General features: G+C 37.6%; 1 protein-coding gene across 7 annotated transcripts in view; it reads left to right on the forward strand.

Annotated features, from left to right (window-relative positions):
- The first annotated feature begins 1,078 nt into the window (after positions 1-1,078).
- cic (Putative transcription factor capicua) overlaps positions 1,079-24,624 on the forward strand; it is a 99,657-nt gene continuing 76,111 nt past the window's right edge. For 3 of the 7 annotated variants that reach the window (XM_083124927.1, XM_083124921.1, XM_083124926.1), the window contains exons 1-5: positions 1,079-1,343; positions 11,851-11,965; positions 17,459-17,738; positions 20,432-21,677; positions 24,003-24,168. In XM_083124927.1, the coding sequence (XP_082981053.1) occupies positions 17,547-17,738; positions 20,432-21,677; positions 24,003-24,168 (1,604 nt within the window). In that variant the 5' untranslated portion in view covers positions 1,079-1,343; positions 11,851-11,965; positions 17,459-17,546. Of the gene's footprint in view, positions 1,380-1,698; positions 1,734-11,850; positions 11,966-17,458; positions 17,739-20,431; positions 21,678-24,002; positions 24,169-24,624 lie in introns of those variants that run through there. The other 4 variants (XM_083124922.1, XM_083124928.1, XM_083124923.1 and 1 more) reach the window with 4 other exon arrangements.

Below are 24,624 nucleotides of genomic sequence, written 5' to 3' on the forward strand. Positions count from 1 at the left end.
GTAGATTAAATTAGATCTATTGTTCCTATTACCAGGTCAATACGTGTCATTAGAAATGTAAGTATATAGTGTTTCAAGATTCCCATACCCAACAGCTTGCAACCAAGACATGGAGATAAGGCTACAAATAGAAGGCAGGGCAACAAAGTTGTCGAAACTTCAAAATAACTTAAGCCGCTATGATGTGTCTTGATCTTGATCGGAGGGGGTGAACTAACGAATAGAAAGAAAAAAATAACACTGGAATAGAGCAGACGTCGCGGCGCCCTGTGAAAGCACTGTGGTATCAGGTCCTATTGAATTAACACCAGACGTTTTCACCTTCCGAAGGGTGACAATTATATGGGTAGATCTTACCCTCACCCTCCACAAGACTTGCAAGAGCAAGGGCAGACCTTGAGAGTGAGGGCGAACCGTGGGGTGAGATATATATATACACTATCTACACTATCTATCTGCCTGCCTGAAATGTTTGTCTGGTGTCTGTGTTCTGTCAAAACCTAGGCATGTACCTCTTGCTGCTACAACAGCAGGCACCTCTGAAGGTCCTCTGGAATGTTCCGCTATTCCTGTTGCAAAATCTGAGATGGGTGGGCAAGGAAAGTTGGCCACATCTTCCGAGACTTCACCCGCTGGTCCAACTCGTCCCAAAGGTGTTCGATGGGATTGAGGTCGGGGCCATAGGCAGGCCAATGCAAGCGTTGTTCATTGTTGTATTGGTACGACCGTATAGTAGTAGCATTAACAGGGCACCTAACATTGTCATCCTGGTAGTAACAGGGGTTCATTCTATAAAAACGCCATGCTCCACCATGTCGTTTGAAGTTGAAAGCTTCCAACCGCATGCGTCATGGTCGCATGCTACATGTTGCCTGGAAAGTACCTCAGTAGAGATATACACCTTTCAGCAGTATATTCATCAAATATTTATCATTTCATTGGCTTCACAGCAAGCAGTTCACTTAGTGCCACTACATTTGCTCTGAAACTACCAATAGCTATTAAAACTCATATCTGTTAAGTCGGGTTACTTGTTTAAAATGTAACGCACCCTAGAACGGAAGTTGTGTAAGTACGAGTGATCTCGGAGAGGTAGGGAAGGAACTTGATTATTATTTGTTTAGAAAATTTATTGTGTTGTAACGATGCAAATCTGTATTCTGTGAGAACCTGAGGCAGATAGTGGCTTATAAAAACTTGAAATCAAGATAAAATGTGCTAGAGTGATGGAAAATAATCAACATTCTTGTGTTTACATCGAGATGAGAGGTCCTGTTTTTGTTTACCTGCTGATGCCTGCCCGGAGTGAGTTGTATGCACACTTGCGTAGCTGCTATGACATAGTGAGTAGTTACGACACTACCATTCTTCTTTGTTCTGTAAGTTTTTCATTCATGATTTGCTGCCAGTTAATATGTAGTTATTAGTGGGTCATCTCGTTTTAAAACAATTGAACTGGCATTTCATGTTGCCAACTTTAGTGCCTTTGTACTTTTTAATGTTAATCTACATTTCTCTATAAGCTCTAGTAGTATTATAATTATTAGTAGAAGTGGTAGTGTTAATAATTTGAATTAATTCTGTTAATATAATTTGAGTTTCCACTTGATACATAAACATTTTACTAACACTTGGAGAATTTTACTACCATGACGGGAGCATATTTGCCAATATAGAAACCAGTGCGAGTATTTTACCACTAAACCGAACGTTTTTAGATTACATGTGATAAAGTAAGTAACTATTCTGTAATTAAGCTTTTACCATTTCAGTAATATCACATGTACTTGAACATCACTATTTACAAAATTTATACGCCATGTTCTTCTCATTGTTTTGATAATGCTTTATTTAAAGATTACTCTCATACTATGCAAAATACTATATAAACATGAAGGAAAAAATTTCAGATAGATCTAGAGCGAGTGCAATCGTAAGATGGCAATTGGCAAACTCTGCAGTATGGCAATTTTATGACTGTCACATGTGAAGAAGTAAACTGCTTTGGGTGTGTAAATTATTATGTTGATGATTTTCCTTCTCTATAATGATAACGATCACAACATGAATTACAGGGATATTAAGCACTGCTGCAAAAACACACACACACACAAAGAAATAATTTTCTTTGTACAAATAGTGGAGATATTTGATCCCAAAGGATGGCATCCATAAGTAAAAAAACTTCTCATTTTTGTTTTTTTCTGATGTAGCTACTTTACAACACTAACATTTCCACAAGCTAAAAATAACAATATTCAGAAACAACAAAAGCTGCCATTTTGGAGTACTTTCGCTGCTTTTTATTAGTAAAACCAGTTTGTATGCACACTTAAATAGCGAAAAAACATGTCGAAAATAACAATCAGTCCCTAACCTAATGACAAAAAATTATTGCTGCTGTTGTGGAATGTCTTGTTGGGTGCTGTAGTCACTTGGGTGATGCCTTTGGGTTGGTCTGCTTCGCTGTAAGGTAACATGCTAAGGTAACAGATGTACTTTACAACACAATATCATTTCCGCGAGCTAAAAATAACTGAAAATGTTCAGAAACAACAAAATCTTCATAAACCATTCAAAATATTCACTTTCTCGAGGGGGTACAGAGGGTCAAGGGTACAAAAAGAAAAAATATTTTGATGTCCCATAACTAAATTGTGAAGATCAAGTGAATTGATTACCTTTAGGTGATGAAGAAAAATATTACATAGCAATATATAAGTGAACTGAGAGTAGTGATGGTCTGGTCAGTATACAGTTTTCTGACTGCCATGCAGTGATCTCAGGTTCAGTCCCCTGGGTGGTAGACCTCAGGTGGGAACATTTGTGACCTTGTACCTATATAAAATGGCTCTGAAGCTCAGCAGGCCTCTAAATAATGGGTGCATGGAGTGTTAAAAGGGTTCAGAGGATAGTGCTGCTCAAATCACCTCCATTGTGGCCGAGGTGGAAAATGTGAACCCAGTGCTCGAAGGAGCGTGTGGATGTTAACCCCAGGGCTCCAGTAAAAACACCCCACTTAGCCCTGTATTAGGCATGTCATTTTCTGTAACAAGCATAGGTGTGTGGGGGTACACCTGTCCCCCAGTCCATGAACTATCTTTAAGACATGAAATACATTGTGACTTGTGGGCCTCCCTGATGGCGTAATGGTACAGTCGTCACCTTGTAATCAAGGGGACCCGGTTTGATACCTGGTGGAGGAACATTCCACAGTGCTTTGGATCCCACTTTAAACTGTAGGTCCAGTCCCAACCTTGTGCATAAATCGGACTCAAAGCCCAACTCAAACAAAATATCATGACACATAGTGCACGTGCATGTTGAACATATTTTTTCTTTCTCTTTCTTTCAAGATCAGCTGAAATTTTCTGCTGCACTTTCTGAATGACTTAAAGTTAATGTTAATGTTAGGCTCTTGTTTGGGTGATGGTCGTCCCCCACGGCCCTAAATAATTAACTACAGAAACGTGCTATGCTCACTTTCTGTCACGTGGTCGCTATTTTATTCACTTTCATCACTAACACATACCTACTCCTAACCCTTCCTCACTAACTCACTTACGTATAACATCTACATCTGCTGTGTGCTCTGTCTTTCTCACTGAAATTTTTCTTATTATGTATTTATTCCCCCCAAGCATGCGACTGACATGAACTTTATAATGTTACGTGGCTTAGAAGTGCAACAGAACAATTCAGCTGAGCTTGGACCAAAGCTAAATGCAGAACATTCAGCTATGCAAAAGCACCCATATTCAGTATAGTTCACAGTGTTGCAATCTTGCAATGAGTATCGATTGGGGACACTGATACCCCACATGCCTAACGGAGGGTTGACAGTTTTCTTTTCAAGGACTGGTAGAACCTTGGGCAATGCACAAGGGATAGTTGTACTTTTACTTTACTATTAGTGAACCAGAGTAACTTTACTCTGGTAGATTTATAAGTTGCAACCAATTGCTTGGATTATGCATGGCTGGACGAATTTCCCATTTTGGTGTAACAGTTCCTATTGTGTAATGATTTTCACAAGTTTTATAGAAGCGTTATGAATACTTCTAAAACACTCTGATTGTGGAAGTAAGTTTAAAGCTTTGGGAAAGTAATAATGCACTTGAAAGTGTTACAAAGCACTCTTTTTCACATGAAACCATGGCTAAAAAATATAGGTTGTACAAGCTTGTAGGCACAAGGTTTTTGAAGCGTTATTTTCACAAGAAAAATGATCTGTTATCATGTAATGACAAAAAAATCAACAATGTCACAAGTTTTCTGATGCTCAGGTGAACTTTTTTATGTCTGGAAACTAAATTGTGGACATTAAGTGACTATGGAATTTGTTACATTCTGTTTTTCTCAAGTGTGTTGTAATTTTGTTGATAAATGTATTTATTTTTACTTGAAATCTTTCAAATTTATTAGTGTTTGGAGTGGAACTGATATAGAATAATTGAAAGTAGAGTTTCAACTTGTTGTGTGTGTGATTTTGTGTAAACAGAATGTGATACTACACTTAACCATGCAATGACTTGTTTCGAAAAGAAAGGGCGCTGGAGATGCATAATGATGTCATCCAGGTAGAAACAGGTTGATACTTGAAGTTAAGTTGTAAGTTCAAGTCCCACAGCCGAAGATTCTTCAGAGCTTTCTGCAGTCACTTGATGTGAATGCTGAGATGGTACCTTTAGTGAAGGCAACAGACGGTACTTTCTCTTGCTTTCTTGTCTGCTCCATTGTTCTCATTTCGCTGTTACAGATAAATGAATTGTTCAAATTAGTGCTGTTAATTAAAATTTCTCGATATGACTAGAGTGATGTTATATAGTAAACAACTGACATTTCCTGTGAAAATGCTCCAATTACACAGGCCAACGTAAAGAATGAAATCTTGAATGTTGATTTTTCTTCTCTTTTTTTAATGCCCACAAGTTCTTGACTGTTTGCATTGTTCTGATCTTCATATATATAAAAAAATAAAAGTACTTAACTAAACTGGTGCTGTGGTGGTCCAGTCAGTGGAGCAAATGACACTGCAGGGTGCAAAATGATTGAAGACTAGTGGGGGAGTTAAATGTACATTTATAGGTTATTAAAAACATAAAAAGGAATTAATTTGTTTAATTCTTGTACTATGGGCCTGTTCCGAAAATCACACGAGTTTAACGTGTTATGCTAACAGGCTGTCTCATAAGTGCTTCCATGAGTTTTGTGAGATTCATTATGCTGTCCCAAAAGTCTCATTCCGTGCATCTTGTGAAAGTACAGAATTCACCAAACGCATGGACCAGGAGGCTGGTTTGTACGGTGAGAATCATCTGCTGCTTGCAAGGCAACGTGCACACATGATGGCTACAAACTGCACTAGTTCGGAAAATGTATTATAATTTTAACAGAGAGCGATATGAAGCATCATGCGCAAGATGAGTATGCCTTAACTCTTCTTACAATGTGATTAAATAGAGTAACAGTGTTCGGAGCAGAGTTTATTTCTGCCAGAAGACCATGCGGAAAATTTCTATAAACAAAACACTGTGCCTGCACTTTCGTCTAGAGCATCCCATAAGTCTGAAAAATAACTGGTTTCACCAGGGTCATGAGGCGAGTTACTCTCGTTCGTTTCGTAAGACTTTCGGAACGCACCCTATATTTGTCTATATTTTATATATGGTGCATTTTTGTTTTACTTTTATTGTGAGTATATTGTTATTGGTGTAGATCTGTCAATGATCTCTTGAGGACACAGAAAGCATTCACACTGAGAGCTATCACAACTGTGTGTATTTTCGATATTGTCCTTAGTAAAGTATGTTTCAAATCAAAACTAATTGCTTATCTTCTGTTGTTACAACAAAAGCTCTCTCCCTCCCGGAAATTTTTGGTGGGGGAGATTTTTTAAACCAATATTGTTGGTGGTGGGAAATCCCCCCCATCTCCCCAAGATTTCACCCCCTGGCCTCTAATAAAATGGGTACTAGAAAGTAAAGTTAGCATGACCATGATGCTGATCACCTCCACACTTCACAAGATCATGAATGTATGGAGCCCCCCTGTATTTACAAGCCCCTTACCCCTTTTAAGGAAGACACTAAAAAACTACTGGAAATTTACTTTTTGCCATGGCTTACTGCAATGTGCAGAAGAAGGTTACTGAACTAAATTGTATTTGGTCTAGATAAGGAATCGCAATATGGTTGATTTCGAGCTACTGGTATCTAAGGATGATATTGTTCATGAAAAGTTACATTGCAAGTGCTGGTAGCTATCTTGAGCAAAACTATATGCTGCAACCTGATCAATATTTTAAGAAGTGATAACGACACCTGTACAACCAAATAAGAATAACAAATTTTAGGATGGAAAGTGCCAAAGTTAAAAAGAAGTACAGTAATGCATGTTGGTTTTTAGCATGTAAAATTTTCAACAAAAAATGCAGGCTCGACCAGGACTTGAACCCGGGTCACTGGCATACCTGTGTTGAATCGTCCTTGCTAGTGCTGCTGCAACAGGAACTATTGATTTTGAAACACTGTAGATGTCAACATTACCTGGTTCCTCCCAACACAACCATGAATCTAGGGTTGTACTGCACACCAACAAAGGCAGGCTAGTTCAGAGTTACCAAGCATCTTGTCACTTCCCCTGCCCCTAAAACAGGACAGGGAGAGGTTGGTGCAGCTGTACGTTCAGTATACAAATTGGGCTATAAGTCTATGGTGGTGGAGGTGCTGGAAGAGGGGAAAAATTAAGTTGAGGAAGAAATTTTTTTAAAAAAACTTCTTTTTTTTGTGAAGTTTTGAATTTTGCCATCCCAACAGGCATTGCTGCAACATGATGGTTAAAAATGGTACCAACATTATACACGTGTTCGCATTATGCTGCAAAAGTTAGGCAATTGTTAGTGTTATTTTCGGAGAAAGAAGTGTTTTTCAAATTAATACAGCACACCTTCTGTATAACCAAAAGTAAGTATCCCCCTCTGCCCCCAATATAACCAGAATAAAATTTTACTTCACTAATTCCTTATTACATACCTCAAGGCCCATGTGACAATCCGAACAGTATCTGTGATGCAGTTAACTTGAAGATGGTGTTGGTACAGATATGTACCAGGCAGGCAGGCATTGTTGACCATACGTATTTGGTACATATTTGTACCACCTGGGCATTTAAGGGTTAGCATGTGAAGTGAATATTATAAAAGTTGGATTCTAAGTGTGGTGTTTAGTTAAAATATAGTAACCTTCATACACACATGTGTAAATACAGAAATTGCCCTATTGACTTCGTCTGGAATACCTGGATAATAAGTTAGGGAATTCTGTTTTTACAAATTTGTAGACACCCTGTGTAAGAAAGCATTCACTGCACATGCAGAACAAACAGACTGATTCAACACAGTGCATACCTTTGAGTAAACAGTGCAGTCCGAATGGCACATAAGCAACATGCACAGCATGCCATTTTGGTGTGAAAAGTTGCATTTATTTCTGAAGGTGTGTTTCCAAGTAGCCTTGCCAACTGTAAAGAATAAAATTCCGGGAGTACAGCCTTCGAACCTATTGGATTAAAATGTTCTGGAAGACTAATGTCCTTAATATCAGCTGTTCTCTGCAAATGCAGGAAAGCATACATTGGGCAGACAGGTAGGACAATAGAACACCAAAGCAACATCAAGTATTTCCATCCTGAAAAGTCGGGTCTAGCAGAGCATTCAATAAATGAGGGACACAGACCAGATTTCAGCAATACAGAAATCATAGCCAAAACTTCAAACTACTGGGACCGCATCATCAAGGAAGCAATAGCTATTCATGAAGAAAAAATAATCTTAATCATGACACGGGCCTCGAACTAGACCCAGCTTGGTTAACGTTAGTTAACCAGAAGCGTGCACGCAGTAGAAATGCCACCTGATTGGTCCACCATCTTCACCGGGATCCCCCCTCCACGAACATATACGTATACACCAGGTTGTCGCTCAGAACTGCACTTCAACCCTGAAGATGAGAGTGACGTTAGTTCTCGAAAGCATGTAATATTTTCCACAACTCACCTGGTCGATAGCCCGAGAGAATCTATTCATCAGCTGTTCTCTTGTTTGTGATCTTGCTATTGTAAATACAAAATTGAATCAACTTGATCAAAACAACCTAGCAACCAACATTTATTTGTGAAAACAAGTTAAAGTAAATAATACTTTCTCCATATTGACCCCAACAACATGGGTGGAGTTTGAGCTTTTGCTTTGGGGGGGCCAGTCTCTGGGAGAAGCATATGATGTACCTGAGGGTTGTTGAATATCCCCTAGCTCATAAGGGGTCCGGAGACCTTCCCCCAGAAATTAAAAAACAACAACTTAAAAACACCGAGTTCTAGGTCTTTCAGATTTGAAAATGTTATATTTCCTCGGTTAAGTAAACAAATATTAATTAGTATATTGGTTGTCAGTTTTAAAACAAGCAAACCGTACGATTATTGCATTTGGATTTCATTATTTTTTTTATTGATACAATACTCGTATTACTTTAAAAAAGTTGCAGTAACTGTTGACTCAACACAAAGTCATTTTACGTTTTTCTTTCTTCAAATTGTACACATTAATCAAATCGTCTAAGACCCGCTATTGCGGCACAATTACTGCACATGCCATCATGCCAAATGTAAAGATTTGTGATATAGTTTCATAACAAAAATGTAGTAACTGAACTCGGGGCCGTGTCAAGGTTTGTGGAGGCCCCTGGGCAAAATGTTTTGTGGGGGCCCCCCATTTTTATTATTATTATTATTTTTTTAGGTCCCGGGTTCAATACCCGGTGGAGGCACAAGTGGTTCGGATCCCACTTTAAACTGTAGGCCCCATCCTGATTAGCCTTACTGTGCATAAAGTGGACTTAAAACAACAAATCAATCAATTATTATTTTTTACTACGAACTTGATTAGCTCAATATGTTAGCCACCAATTTTCAGCAGTTGAAATGGTAGACCTGATTTTAGAATCAGTAGTCATATGTTTGCAGGGAGAATAGAGCAGTAAAATAAAATTACAGGACGAAAATTGTAGCGCTAGCAGCAGTAAAATTCTGCGTCTAAATGTCTACAGTATATTTTGAAGAGTGAACACCGTAACTACAATAGGCTATATAGTAAATACTAAGGGGGTTCAGACGGAAACAGAGAACTGAGCAGTAGACTGTACTTACGTACATAATTTATTATAAATTATATTATTTACAATTAAGAGTAAATATGTCACTACATATGCACGGTCCATCTACTGGACAATTACTGACAGGTTCATTGTGGAAATTGTAGTAACTATACTTTCTTCAAGAAAATTCCCAAAGGCTTAACACTTATAGTAGACCCGCTTTTCTTGCCTTTTTCGCCGAGAATTCATCTATTATATCATCAAAGTCCAATTCACGAAGAACTTCATGTTCAATGTTTAATAAACAAAGATGGGATAAGCGATCCTGTCCCATGTCAACACGAAGCCTGTTTTTCACTAATTTCATTTTTGAGAAAGATCTTTCTCCGCTGCAGTTTGTTACCATTAAGACCAAATACATTCTAAAGAGAATTTCGACATTGGGAAATGTACTGCGGAACGGGTCCTTACATACAATATTATACATAGACAGTTCCATTGGGATGTCTTCCTGATGTTTGACATTGCTACTGCTTACTAGATGTGTAAACTGTATCAGCTCATTCTCTAGCGAGGGTTCCAGATCCTCCTCGTAGATGCTCGCGAGCTGCAGATGTAATTTGTGATGGAGTTGCCACTGCAAGTTCATTTAGAATACTGAACCTCTTTGCGACAGTTTCGTAGGGGAAAATCCTGTCTGCGAGTGATGAGGTGATTTGATCAATCACTGGTAGAAAACTTTCCACTCTGAAATGTTCACTAGGCGAGAGGTGGATTTGAGGTTCATTTTCGTAGTCAAGAGGATTCAGTCAGACGTTTCTCACCCGCTGACGTGAGTGTTCCTTATTGTACTCTTCTGTGCCACTTCTTCTTCTGGTTATCTCCTCATATTCAGAAAATGAGTTCCTTTTTGATTCTACGAACTTCTTTAAAGATCTCAAAATGTCAATGGCAGACTGAAGAACTAGCCTTGGATCCTGGAGTGTTTTGCTCGTAGCATCAAATCTCTCTAAAATGTCATTCCAGAAGACGGCTAACAATGCGATTTCCAGGGACGACATCTGCCGTGAGAGCCCATTCGCTTCACTTCTTACAATATCCTTCTCTTCTTTGTCATTGCCTATTTCGACAAGAGCTTCCTTAAATTTTTCGTAACCTTGGACTACAGCTTTTGTGGCATCTGCTCTACATGCACACCGAGTCTCACTTAAACTCTTGGGAACATAGTATTTCCCTTCTGGTTGTCTTAACTTATCCACCAATGTTTGATAACGGTGAGGTGATGCTGTGAAGAACACATAAAGCCGTTGTACAAAATCGAAGAAATGAACAGCTGCAGAACATGCATTAGCCAATGCTTTCCCTACCCAGCTTCAAAGAGTGGGCACAACATGGTACTAGCTCTGCTAGTTTATTTTTTCCTTGACGAGAGCTTGCATCCTTTTATACTTTCCACACATATTCGCAGCATTATATCATATGATTGGCCACAACAGTCACGTATATCAATCTTATGATGGTCTATAAACTCCAATAACGCATTAGCAATAGCAGACCCAGTGTGACCACAATTTGGTAAAAAGGTCAGAAACCTTTCTTTTGGAGATAACCATATATGTAATTTTTCACAAGCATAGCCAGCTGGTTAAAATATTTTTTTTTGTGGAGGCCCTTCACAGCTTCCCGGGGCAATTGCCCCAGTTGCCCATAGGTTAATCCGGCCCTGACTGGACTTAATCATGTGTTATTTTTCTAGTCTTTTTTAAGTTGGGGGAGCCAGGCCCCCCCTGGCCCCTCCAGAACTCTGCCTATGCCCGACAACAACATGAATACTAAAAAACCCCTAATACCACTGTAACATACTCTCTAATGAAGCAGAATTGCATGGAGGAAAATAAAGAAGTCTCAAGATGTTGATACAACAATGCACTTTTTTTTTTATTTTCTTCAGCTTTTGTGTAGATAACAAATTTCTTTGCTTGACAAATTAATACCAAAAGAAAATAAAAAGATTGCAATAAAAAATATACTAATTGTAACTCATCATTCTGGGCAATAACAAAGTTTGTCCAGATGACCGGGAGGGTTAGAAAGCCTAGCCACTTGGCACTTCAGTCTGAAAGATCCCTTAATGGTTAGGAAAAAAGGTAAAAAAAAGGTAAAGTGCTCCCCTGTGCATAGCACCACGCCATGAAGGCGTATAGGGGGTGTGGGGGTAACGCCCCACACTTTCTTGATCCGGTCGTGAGTGGGGGTGATGTGATCAGCATCACGCCCCTGACCGCCTTTACCCCCCAGGGTTTCCCCCAGGTACCCATGTTATTCGACGCTGGGTGGGCGCCGGGGCCGCTTCCAACCTTAGAAAAGTTCCCGGATTTGAACCGGCCGGGGATCGAACCCGGGACCTTGAGCATGGTAGTCAGACGCGTTACCGACTGGTTAGGAATTTATGAAAATTACCTTACATGTATTTGTAGTTTAAAAAAATCGAAACCTAATGTTCACAGTATGTGGAACATAGAGCATAGGTCAACAATTAGTTGAATGCGTGAGAATGAAAATAAATTTACTTTAAACTTTCCCCCTCTTTTTTTTGCATATAATTGTTGCAATAGTATTAAATTGGAAATAGCATAAAGATGTAAATTGTGGTTTATGGTTATATTGTTATGTTAATTGTTATAAATTATTTTAACAGGTTTTGGATCCAAATGGAAGCAGTATGGACTGTTGAAAATTTATCGAGGTCTAAGCATCAGAGAACATGTGGATTGAATGTGCTTTTCCCACAGATTTGTTAAATGGCCTGTGTGGTAAGTTGGTAACACATTTTTTACATTTTGATTTAAGTGCTAATTATCATGCATTATTACCTAATGGAACTAATACCTGTTTTTTTGTTTCTGGCATTGCCCATCAGTGTAGTGTATAGGCAATTTTGTTTCACAAGCATATATGGTTTAGTTGGTAGGGTTTCTAACTGCCACATAGATTAACAGCGGCCAATTTCCAGGGTGGATGATCTCGTGTGGGAATTTTTCCAGCAATATCTCTGCATGGAGTGTGTCTGGGGTTAACCCAGCCTCTAATAATTGAGCATTTTGTGGTGGAGAGGTAAAGGTGGCTGGAGCATGATGGTGATCACGTCACCTACACAAATGGCTTTGATAGTGAATGTATGAAGCTCTTATCACCCCATATGCCTTTAGGACATGTTACAAAATGCTTGGAGTAGCTCAAGAAGCTTAGTGGATGAATATGTATGTTTTAAGATTATATTTTCATAATTTTTTATGAAACAAATTTATTCTTTTTTGTTACTTAGTGTTTGTGTCTATACAGGGTCTTCTAAGGAGAGAAAAAAGCACAAGGATAATGGGTGTTTGTGTGCTACAGTGTAACAGGAGTTAGTTTGTGCTTAAACATATTAATTAAATATGAATTTCTTCAAAATGTCAGTCGGACAGCCTTCCAACCAGACCACTCTGCGACTCCTGTTCAAGCTTTGCTGGACATACTAGAAGCCCAACTTACTGTTGGATTAAAAATTATAGATATTCAAGTTTGGACTCCAATCAAAAATTAACCAGTAGACCTACATAAAAACGAGTTACATCCAAATTTAGCTTGTTCAATTCTGCATTAATCTATGCTAACCAATTTTTTTTTATCGTCGTGAGAACAAAAAAGTGCCTTTTTTTAGCTTTGCAAAGGACGGCTCCCTTTGAAATTCTATAAATAAAATCAGGTTGCCTGATCATGATCATGCGCGCCGACTACATGGGTGCTCCGGGGCTCGAGCACCCAGTTAAATAATTTTGTGGGTGCACCACACCCACAAGATTTTTAGTTTGATAAAAACAAAATAAAATAAATATTTCTCACTTGACATTATCAAAAAATAATAAGCAATTAAAACATTGAGATGGGGCAGACTTTCATAAAGACAAGCTAACATTGGACAGGGACATGTTTCTAGATGTGTGCAGAACGAACAAAGAAAAAGTGGCCAACTTGTCAGACATTACAAATATTTCAAGTAGAGAAAACAGTGGTCCCATGCGTGAAATAATCACAGAATTTGTGAAGTTTGTACGGGTGATTTTAACTATACCTGTTACTTCTTATACGTACCTCTGAGCGGTCATTTTCAGCACTTAGACGATTGAAAACGTTTTTGCAGTCAACAATGACCCAAATAATATTGAATGATTTGGCAATTTTGCATGTTCATAAAGAAATGACTAAAAATATTGACATTACCAAAATTGCAAACAAATTCATAAGTGCAAATGACGTAAGAAGGAATGTGTTTTATATTGAAAGTTAACATGTCATGATCATTATTATTATTATTTGGTACATAAAGTTAGTCATTTTGTAGTTTCTGTTCACAACAAAATCCTTGCATAGTTCATTCTGCAATACAATTAAAATTATTTGCATTTATGCAGTTTTTTCATTTTAATTTGTATGAATGTGGTACGCGTATTTTCTTTTAGTAACGTGTTGATAATATCATTGCCTCTTGCAATCATTGTGCATGTAAGTTGTTTAAAGTATACAATACTTGATAATTACAGATCTAACCGCCATTGATATGCACCCACAGAAATTTTGGAAAGTCGGCACCCTTGATCATGATGACATTTTAGTACTGTGCAGCCAGAAAGGTTTTAAACACAATTCTTAATTTTCAGATTTCTAAAATTTGTAAAGAAAACGTTCTTATCAATTTTGTGGAACAACTTTTTCTTAGTATTGGGTAGTCCTACAAATACAATATTGTTCTTGTTTTGAAGCTCTTTGCATATGTTTTTAAAATCCATTACCATTGTCAATTCACATTGTGAAATCAATTTTATGCAGATTTTTATTCAACGGAGCAAAGATGTTCATGGAATGTAGCAACACTGCATGCGCTGACTTGCAGTGACAGCCCCCCATTTACGATTCAGCGGACATCACTGTGTGAGATGCTTTTTTTTTTTGTTCTCACGACGATAAAAAATATACTAAAAAAATTGGTTACCATAGCGTAACGCAGAATTGAATAAGCTAAATTTTGATGTAACTTGTTTTTTTTTTTTTGTAGGTCTACTGGTTAATTTTTAATTGGAGTCCAAACTCAAGTATGTATGAAAGTTTTTTAATCCGACAGTAGTACTTCTGCACCCGAGAGGGTAAAATTAACTAAGTGCTAATAATAAATTAGAAAGAAATGTAAAAGAAGTCAATAGAGTCATCAAAACAAAAATTATTTAATTGTCAATGAATGTGGATACCTTTATTTCACTTGGGTACTGGCAGTTAATAAAATATACTATCAAAACTAAAATCCAGTGAAAAAATCTCTTGGGAAATATTATTGGCATCCTCATTTGTGGATGTAAAGCATGAAATTGAAAAGACTGTTTTTACTTTAACATTAATTACATTTTCAGAGATACTCTCGTGTTTCTGGAAAAATGTATTAGAGGCTTTCCAGCGTTATGTGTATGGCATTTTATACATCAAATGTAAGGTTCTAAAAGTGATTGGGGATTAAAATATTCACAATGAACTGACTTCGTAGAGTTATGAAGCACTTTGAGTTGTCTACTAACAAGAGTAAAAATTGAGTATGATGTCATGAATGCATGCAAGTATTAACGAAAATGTGTTAAATTTGTGATGCTTTAAAATGGAGCAAAGTTTGACTTCATGTGTCTGTGAAGTACTAGTAATTTTTGTTGGTGAAATATGAAAATTACATACTTTCACAAACGTTTAAACCTTATTGCAATTAAAAACAATAATTATTTTCAGATTGGTTCATTTTGTTATTTACATTGTGTACATGCATGACATTTATACATTTTAAACAGCGCTGTGGTGTGACAATACAATTACACATATCTGCAACAAATGTCGTTCCTCCACTCCCAGTCTCTTATCTCTCTTGTGTGGGTTTAATGTTATTTCACTGGGAATTCCAGGAATTCTGCATGAATATTTCTCTGTAGACGTGAAAAACCAACTTTTATTAATCCAAATCTCATTCAATCCATTTACTTTGCTAGTATCCTTTGCAGAACAATATATTAGAGAGATGAATGGTCATTGTAAGATATCTTGAAGTTGATTAGATAATTATGAGTTTGAAATTATTATACACTTAAGAATTTTTGTAGATTAGTATATTCCATAACATTTGTGACTTGTGTTTGGAATCACACAGATCCTTTATAGTGTTAATATATTTGGGGTTGGGTGAGAGGCGGTAATACATAAGGTTGAAACCGAAAAAAACATCTGCAAGTACCCTTGAAATTTTGGAAAGTTCGCCTTGAAAACCGAGAATTATACTTGAATTTTATCATGGCTCTAGAGAGGCCACCCTGTTCTTATCCTCGTTGTCATTTACTTTTAATGTTCATCTGATAATAGCAACTTCCGAACCTTGATGAGACTAGCAAAAATGCTTTCAACTTTGTGTCAAGTGAACAAGCTGTTCTTCAACAATACTGTGTCTGTTAAGCTATGTGTACATATCAAGTGAATCAAGAACAACTCCTTGAATCCCATGTTTAAAGGAAGTTACATTGGAGTACACATCATGCTACTCCTCACATTCATGGTTACCATCCAAGAATTTATAAATAGGAACATTTCTGATGAAACCCCTTTGTGACCAATCAGAGCATATGCTATTGAAATCGATTATCGAAAAGAAGCATTGCGGTACAGAATGCTATTTATTTCTATTCTTTGGTGAAGAGAAAATGATGGAGAAAGTGTAACACACATTTTTGACTTGCGAGAAAGGAAAGAAGGAGCAGTGGAACATTCTTGTCTATATTTATTTAATGCACTTATACAACAAAGAATGATGTATATTTCTACAGCAGTGAGTAATGTGATAATCAAATATATTCGACAACCAAACATAAACCATAATATTTTGTTGTAGGTCTTGAAGCTTTCCTGGCGACGAATGATGAAAAGATACACTCAGACTATCGACCAGGTGACTCACCTGGTTAATTGCCCGAGAGAATTTTGTCATAATATTTTGTGTTGATCTTAAATTGGAGTTGAGATAAACATAATTAAAAAAAAAAACAACTATATATTTGTGGAAATTAGATTTCATCAAATTATTTTGTCATTGTGTTTACATTGTTTTTCTGGTGCCTCAGATTATACGAGGTTTGTTCAAAAAATATCCAACTTTTATTAATAAAAAAATTGTGTATTCAGATACCACAGTCTTACATTAATCTCCTTGAAAGTAGTCCTCTTAGGCTGCCACACACTTCTCCGAATGGTTCTCCCACTGTTGGAAGCGGCGCTGGAATGCCTCTTTTGGGATTGCATGCAGCTGGTCAGTCTCATTTTGCATGATGTCTTCTCTGGACTGAAATGTGGTTCCTTTCAGGGGCATTTTGAGCTTGGGGAAAAGCCAGAAATCACACAGAGCCATGTTGGGAAAGTAGGGAGCCTGACGAAGCACAGGTGTGCTGTGTTTTGCCAGGAAAGTCTGTATCAAATGTGAAGAAAGGGCAGGTGCGTTATCATGATGTAGGTGCCGGCAACTGACTGCTTCTGCAAACTGAAAAAAAAAAAATGCACATTAGGATCACGTACATATGTGCATCAAACCACGCCTCCCTAACTACATTTGTTTACACCAAAAAAATTGAATGTCTGATACTTTTTGAACAAACCTCGTATTTTTACTATAGTACCGAGAAAATCATGAACATCACACATCTTTTGAGTTATTTTCTTGTAGTTTACGGTTATTACAAGCATAAGAAAACAGTTTTTCTTTGTGACGTTTCAGGAGAACACACGCTCCTTTCATCAGACATTTATTTTCATTTTGACTAAAGATACAGTTACTATCTTTTGAGTTTCTGATGTGCTCTACATCTTCCTTTGGAAATAAAATTATTATCTTTGTTATGGCTAATAGCTAGTGTATTTAATTCTTTTCGTTCCGTACATACTGCATGTTTTGGTAAAATGTGAACTTGTCCGTTTTTTCTTTGATCGTGTACGTGTGCAATTTCAGACCATTCAAGATTTTCAATAGGAACACTGTTCAACGACTTTCAATTGTTGATTTTATTGAGTTGTGAATGCTCTCTTTCTATGACAATTGGATTGTTTATTTCTCTATTGTATGAGGTAATTTAAAATGTGTTACTTTATATGCAGGGTAATTATAGAGCCTGTGAAAGATGTTAAGAAATTGGTATAATTAAATAATTCAGTTACATATGAACATTATACATAATTCATAAAGCTTTTATTTATAGGGTGTTACCTTGAAGAAGACGAACCAGACCCAACCATGATGGTGACATCAGGACTTGCCTATCTTTTCTGGAAGCATGGGTGTACACAATGAGCCGCCGTGGAGATGTTCACCTAAAAAGGAACAGGCACAATCGTGTTAAGAAGGTTTTCCAGAAATCTGAGGATGCTGAAAGCTTTGATTACGAGAGAGATGATAGATTTGCACAATATGAGATACAGAACCATGGTACTGATTCAGCACATTCTGTAGCTGGTTTAAGGAACAATGGTCAGACAGTGGTATGTGCTTCTTCACATTTCCTTCAAAAATCCTACTTGCGTTCATGAAAGTTATGTTCCATAATTGTTACTCTGTAATATGCCTCCTGTGGAAGCATGTAGTGGTTCGGATCCCACTTTAAACTGTAGGTTCAGTTCCAATTAGCCTATCTGTGCATAAAATGAACTTAAATATAATGTCCCTCCCTGGTAAGGTAGTGGTAATACTATTTCCTTGCAATCATGAGGTTCCAGGTTCTATATCAGGGTGGCAACTCGCCGGGGAATTCGTGAATTTTTCTCCGTAGACGTGAAAAATTGCAACTTTTATTAATCCATTGAATTTATACATGTTTTTAAATGCTCTGAGGCACGTTTTTCACAGTTTAGATTTTATTCCTATGGAGGAAGGAAAAGAAAGCTGCCGGGAAAAATAAAATAGAATTATCTCAATCTGATTACTCTGTAACTGTCCCCAGAAGAATCTGTCGGATAGGTGGAATATTATTGCAAGATAATGTATATAACACTAATCAGTTGAAAATTGAATCAAACTGTTATACTTATGGAATAGTCAGTTGTGATAAACATTCTCCTTGACCTTGAGCTTTCTTCTTCTTCTTTTTTAAAATGTACTATTTGTATTATAATTTTGATACTAAGTATTCGCCATTACATAACTTGGGGCGATCAGTGACAAGTAGTGGTTTGCCCAGATCGATGAGTGCTACCGGATAGGAGCTAGCCAAACTTTTAAAAAAAAAAATTATAATAATAATAATTTGAAATTCCTCTGTCTGTTGCTTCCAAAAATTGGTACACATCGACATGTTCACCTTACCGAACGAAAGCCTTGGAAATTCTGAATAAAACGAGTCCTCATTGGCCTAAGGTAAAGGTAAAGTGTTCCCCTGTGCATAGCACCACGCCATGAAGGCGTATAGGGGGTGTGGGGGTAACGCCCCACACTTTCTTGATCCGGTCGTGAGTGGGGGTGATGTGATCAGCATCACGCCCCTGACCGCCTTTACCCCCCAGGGTTTCCCCCAGGTACCCATGTTATTCGACGCTGGGTAGGCGCCGGGGCCGCTTCCACCGTTAGAAAAGTTCCCGGATTTGAACCGGCCGGGGATCGAACCCGGGACCTTGAGCATGGTAGTCAGACGCGTTACCGACTGAGCCACCGCGGCCACTTTTATCGTGTTATTACAACTTTTTTAAAGAAACATTTTCCAACATGTTTCATTTTGCTTAAAATGAGCCCCGTCCTTGGGGAATTTCCATGCATGACGAATATTTCGTTGTCCGCCTCGAAAGGGTTAATCCAGACTAATTTGAGGGGGATAAGTTGACTGGTTTAACAAAAGTCCGGATTAACTGAAATAACCTAAACGGACAGTAGTAAGTGCATTAAAACTTCATTTATAGCAACGAAACACATTTATTATGGTGAATTTAAAGGGCATAGGCCTAAATACGCTATACAGTACAGTACAAAGTCTTCGGGAAACATAATTTCATAAGTGGTTGACTGCCTTTTCTTTGGGAAGTTCTCTTGTTAACTTCTAGGCACATTTAAAATCTTACATTCTGCTTTTTTTTTGTCTGTCCAGATTAAGCAAAGTGTTGCTTACCGTGTTCTAGATTAACGAGCTTTTACTGTATTCTGATTTATTAAGTTTGCTTGAAGAGCAGTAACTTTAGGGAAAATTCACACCAAATCAACAGGCGACACATTCTGCTTGGGAACAAACCAATCAGCAGTAATGTTTCACACTGTAGCAGCATGACAGGCCACACAAGCCTGTGATTGTTGAAATCTTCAAGTGTCATGTGACCCCTGTCGCTTGTCTCTTCAGTGTAAATTCTCCCTAGCAGTGTGTACTACACACAGCAAGGAATGTTATGGCACAAACTGAATTTTATAACTTTGGAGTGTAAATGTAATGTAAAAATGCATTGTTGTACTTTGCCCTTAATGTTTCAAGATTTTCCCGCGGCGTGCAAGTCAGAATGTAGGCCTATCTAACACTTGCAACGTTCAGTTAGTGTGGTTTGGTTACTTGTTTGAAGTTAAAAAATTAACAATTAAAATTCAGTAACATTTTACATGTATCAAGTACTAAATAAGCACTTTAGAACAATCATATCATTTCAGTGAAAAGTTTGGAATATTTCGCAGCACCCCTTGGGGAACCACTGATTTATGCAATATTTCATGTCCATATTTTTTTGGCCTACTTTGTAAGATATACATGGAACAGTTTTAAATATGTAGCATAAATTTTGGCACCAATTAATTTTTATTAGAAAATTTGTTATTTTTAGCTGTAATTTTTTTTTGGTGGCGGGGGGGGGGGGGGGGCAGGCGGAAATTCACCTTGGAAACCTGGAATTTTAATTAAATTTTTTTCCGGTCTTAAAGTTGCCACCTTGCCTCGTTTCTTTCATTATTGATATTTTATTTCTCTCACAGTTTACAGTTCTTACAAGCACATAACAAAAATCGTTGATGTAACATTTTTCGAGAACACATGCTCCCTTCATCAGACATTTATTCTAAGAATCACCGCATCAGATATTTATTTGTATTTTAAGAATATATGTCTGATGAAGGGATCAGATGTTCTCCCAAAACGTAAGAACCATAAACTAGAGAAGAGAAATTATCAATATAAGAAAAATATTAACTTCTTTTTTTTTCATACGTTTAGGTAAGAAATATGGCAGAATCAACAGTAATAAGTGCATCAAATTCCTACCTGCTGGGCATCGATCAAGGAATGCAGAACAAAAACATCTCAGATCAACACTCGAAGTTCATTAACAGCTCTATCTTGCAGAGCGAAGTCAACTCAGAAACAGTTCTAGTGTGTCATGAAGGTAGCCAGCAGAATGCTATGAAAAAGGACATTTGCAGTGCCAAAAAGTTGCCGAAGAAACGTAAATTTGACCTGACCCAGCTCGAAGAACTCGAGCGTACCAGTGCCGAATGTAGTAGTGGTGTTGAACCAATGATGCCATGTAACATCCCTCACAGTGTCGTAGTCTCGTCCCACGTCCCAACAATAGATTACTCGTATGCTAGTACCAGTATAAAACGTTCCGAGATGCACGGAGAGAAGTTTCGAAACATTGCAGCAACTTCTATAGACCTTCACCCTGAAGAGAAAGCTCAACATTGCGAAAGCATGTACAAGACGGAGTCGGTTATTGACATTAGTGTAAAAAAGATAAGCTGCGACTCGAATAAAGTACAGAAACCAGAAATTGATCTTAGCGAGTGGAGGGAACATCGTGTTTTGGCCAAGCACGAAAACGTGTACCGGCCAGGTGTTATCAAAAAAGCTGTAGGCATGAGTGACATATCGGTTGAATTTGACTACAATTACGAGGTGTTGTTTACAGATGTACTCGGTGCCGGGAAGTATGATGTTATCAGTGATGCCAGCCCATCCCTCGGCCAGGTGACTATAGGTGCTCGTGTTTGTGTCCGTAAGAGTCCCGACCAGTGTGAATTTGTTGAAGGTATTGTGTGTAATATACTGAAGAGCCCAGTACAGTTCTCTGTGCAAGTCATTGGCCAGACGGAACGATTGGTTAAAAGAGCCGACCTTAGATTGTTACTTCCTCCCTGGTGGGATGAACTTGAATGCCAGGGATACGAAGGTAGTCAAAAGTGTTTTCCCGTACCTAACGACGAATACATAGGGAGCCAGCTACATCCGTCGTCTGCTCTCCATGTTGAACCTACTTATTCGAATTTGTACAATAGTGCCGCAACATCTCCTATTCACATTGTCACCCCGGTGACAAACACCACTACGCCTGTGAGTGGACATTCAGGGAGCACAGGTTTATCAAATGGAAGTGATGATCTCAGGAGAAGGCAGTATGACTATGACTTCTGCGAGAGTGATGACGATCTACGAAGAGAGATCCTCTTCACCTCAGAAGGAGGTACGTATTACAGATTTTTCAGTTCAATATCCTTCAACATTTACCACTTGAATCAGTCAACATGACATTGTCTGACTTTTGAATTGTAATGGTCCCTTTGAAAGTCAGCTTGTTAGAACATGATTTACTAGTTTTTATTCAATGACAAAATGTGTTAGTGTTATGTATGGTTACATACTGCAAAAAATTACTATGATAGTGTATCACTATAGCCATTGGTTCAAAGTTGTACTTGCTGAGCTCTAAAGTTAACAACATTTTGGAAAGTATTTTTTATCTCTTAAAGATGATGTCGCATACTATTCACCTAAGATATTCTCAAGCCAAAATATAGGGTGATTCTCTCGCCAAGAAACCCGAACATTCCTCAAAAACTTTTTAAATGTTTGTGTGCTTCCCTATGAAAATTTGCATGTGCTTACCTAATATGTACAAAATAAGGTGTATCTAGAGCATATGCTGAGAGGTCAAAGTACTTTTCTATGCAAGTGTAAATTGGCGAAGACATGTGCTAATGTAACATTGGTTAATGGCAGCAACTTCCCATCATGAATACAGAATTTTGACAGTACGTGTGCTTCGCCATTCATATTTCAAAATGCCCTTTTGCATCATTTAGAACTCATTCACCAGTATTCACGAACAATAAATACATGCAGTTCAACCAAGTGCATATTTGTGGCAGATGAAACTGCAAACACACAACACTGGGTTGCATCTCAAGGTCATGGGTATAGTCCATTTTCTTAAGGGGTATAATGGTTTGATAGGTGTAGACTTTGCCCATACAGTTATTGACAAATGATGGGTTTCCTATGGAGATAACCACTCTGTATAAAGGTATACCAATTTGTATGAAATAGCAATGCGAACGAATTAATCGGTACTCTATTTTTATCAGCTGATTTAGGCATATCGGTGTATTGACTTATCGATAAAAGTACTGATAATTTTACTGATTTATCTGTAAATATCTTACAATTTAGTGCAATATTGTGTCATTTTGTTGTAATTTTTATGGATATAAACATAATCTCCATTCCCTACAATTAAATGTCTAAATATGAATCTTTTTTTACATTGCAAAAGCTGGTCGATCTGGTAACATTCATATATTAAGGATGTCAATAAACCATTAAGGTTCTTCAAGAACCATTTGGAATTTTATATCAGATTGGTAGAATATCAGTTATCGGTATCGGTAAATTTTCTATCAGCACTTTATTGGTAATGACCAAAATTTCATAATGGTGTCCCAAGAGAAAAAGTTGCAAGATGAACAAGCAGTTCACTTCCACTTCTGGATTTGGTTCTTCTGATTCCACTCCCAAAAAAGATTCAGTTTAGTAATTTGTTTCTTTCATTCTTATGTGCAAAATTATGGTTCCTTCTAATTTCTGTAACAATTTTTCACTTTTATAATACTAGTTATTAGAAAGAATATCAAAGTAAAACTTGCAGTCCAGATATCTGATTGATAACTAAAGTACATTGACAATATGATCATAATTATCTGAAAGGTTGGTGAAGATGAGGATCTTATAATTCTTAGTCTTGTTGGCATTTCCTATACAATTCCTATATGCAACAAAAATTTCTCCGAATACTGTGTACTTATAAATGTAAGCAAAAAAGCAGCATTTTCTATGACACTATAAATCTGCCAGAAAATGAAAAAAATTGTGTATGGTTTCTGAACTTTTTCTGTTGTTTTTATATTGTGGAGATCTGTTATGGTGAACGTGATTGTAGCACCCAATACATTTGATGCTGATTGTAATTTTACATTTTACACTTCGAATTTTCACATGTTCTTGTGTGTGTAGAATTAAATTTGCTAAAACAAAAAAGTGAAAGTAAATCTTCATAATAATTAATGGATAATATATTTAATTGAAAAGCACAAGGTTCAAAAGCAAAAATCATGATGATGAACATGTCTGGAAAAATTTCACTTTTGGACTGGAAAACCTGGAAATGTCAGGGAATTCCATAATCAAAAAATCGTAGCTACCCTGTCCATCCCCAGTATGGAATATAAGTGAGCTGGTCATGTGAATCTATGTATAAATATGTTTTGTGTAGAGTTTAGTATGTGTTCTACATAACATGGACTGTAAGAAAGTACATACGTGTATTACTACGCATAATTGGGAACATTGTAACTTCAGAAAGCAAGCCAAAATTCCACCTCTGTAACTATTTCCTTCCTTTCTTACTTTCTTGAGTTCACGTTTATGGTGAATAACCAAGCAGGCAGCCTTCAGCAACAGGTTGCTGCTAGGTTGATCCTAGAGGAAGTAAAATGAGTTTACGCTTCTCTAGGTGCCCCACCCTTAGGTCGATCATTGTCACTGACTCCTCGTGCACTTGTAGATGGAGGGAAGCTGTCAGGAAGCAGCAAACGCAGCAGCATGCAGAGTCGTGGCAGCACTTCCAGCCTGTTGGAGCAGAGGAGTCTTACGCCGCGGTCGCAACCAGCAACACCTAGGTGAGCATATCAGCAGTGTATTTTATTGCATTATGAACTTCTTTCTCGCTAAGAATTTCTAGAATTTCACGGAAAGTAATGATGCTAGGAATTGTACTTGAATTCTACATGAATTTTGTTTTCAGATTGTGCAACACTTTGGTAACAAAGTGAAAAATTCTGACATCTACAGAGTGAGTCAAATACCATATGTACTCATGTGTAATGCACACTTTTTCCAAAATTTTCTCCACAAAAACCGGTGGTGCATATTATGCATGGAATAATTTGGACAGCCAAAATTAAAACCACCATGTCACTGTGTATAACACGTATATCAACAGGCGCAATTACAAATTACCAGGTTGTATTTCACTTTATAACGGAATGTTTTGCGACACCGCCCCGTTCTAGCAGAATTCGTGCATGCACCTTCCATCACATGGGATGTGTATCAGCAGCATTGTTGGGCAAGAA

The sequence above is a fragment of the Lepisma saccharinum genome, chromosome 7, assembly GCF_977018435.1.
Source record: "Lepisma saccharinum chromosome 7, izLepSacc3.1, whole genome shotgun sequence".
NCBI lineage: Eukaryota > Metazoa > Arthropoda > Insecta > Zygentoma > Lepismatidae > Lepisma > Lepisma saccharinum.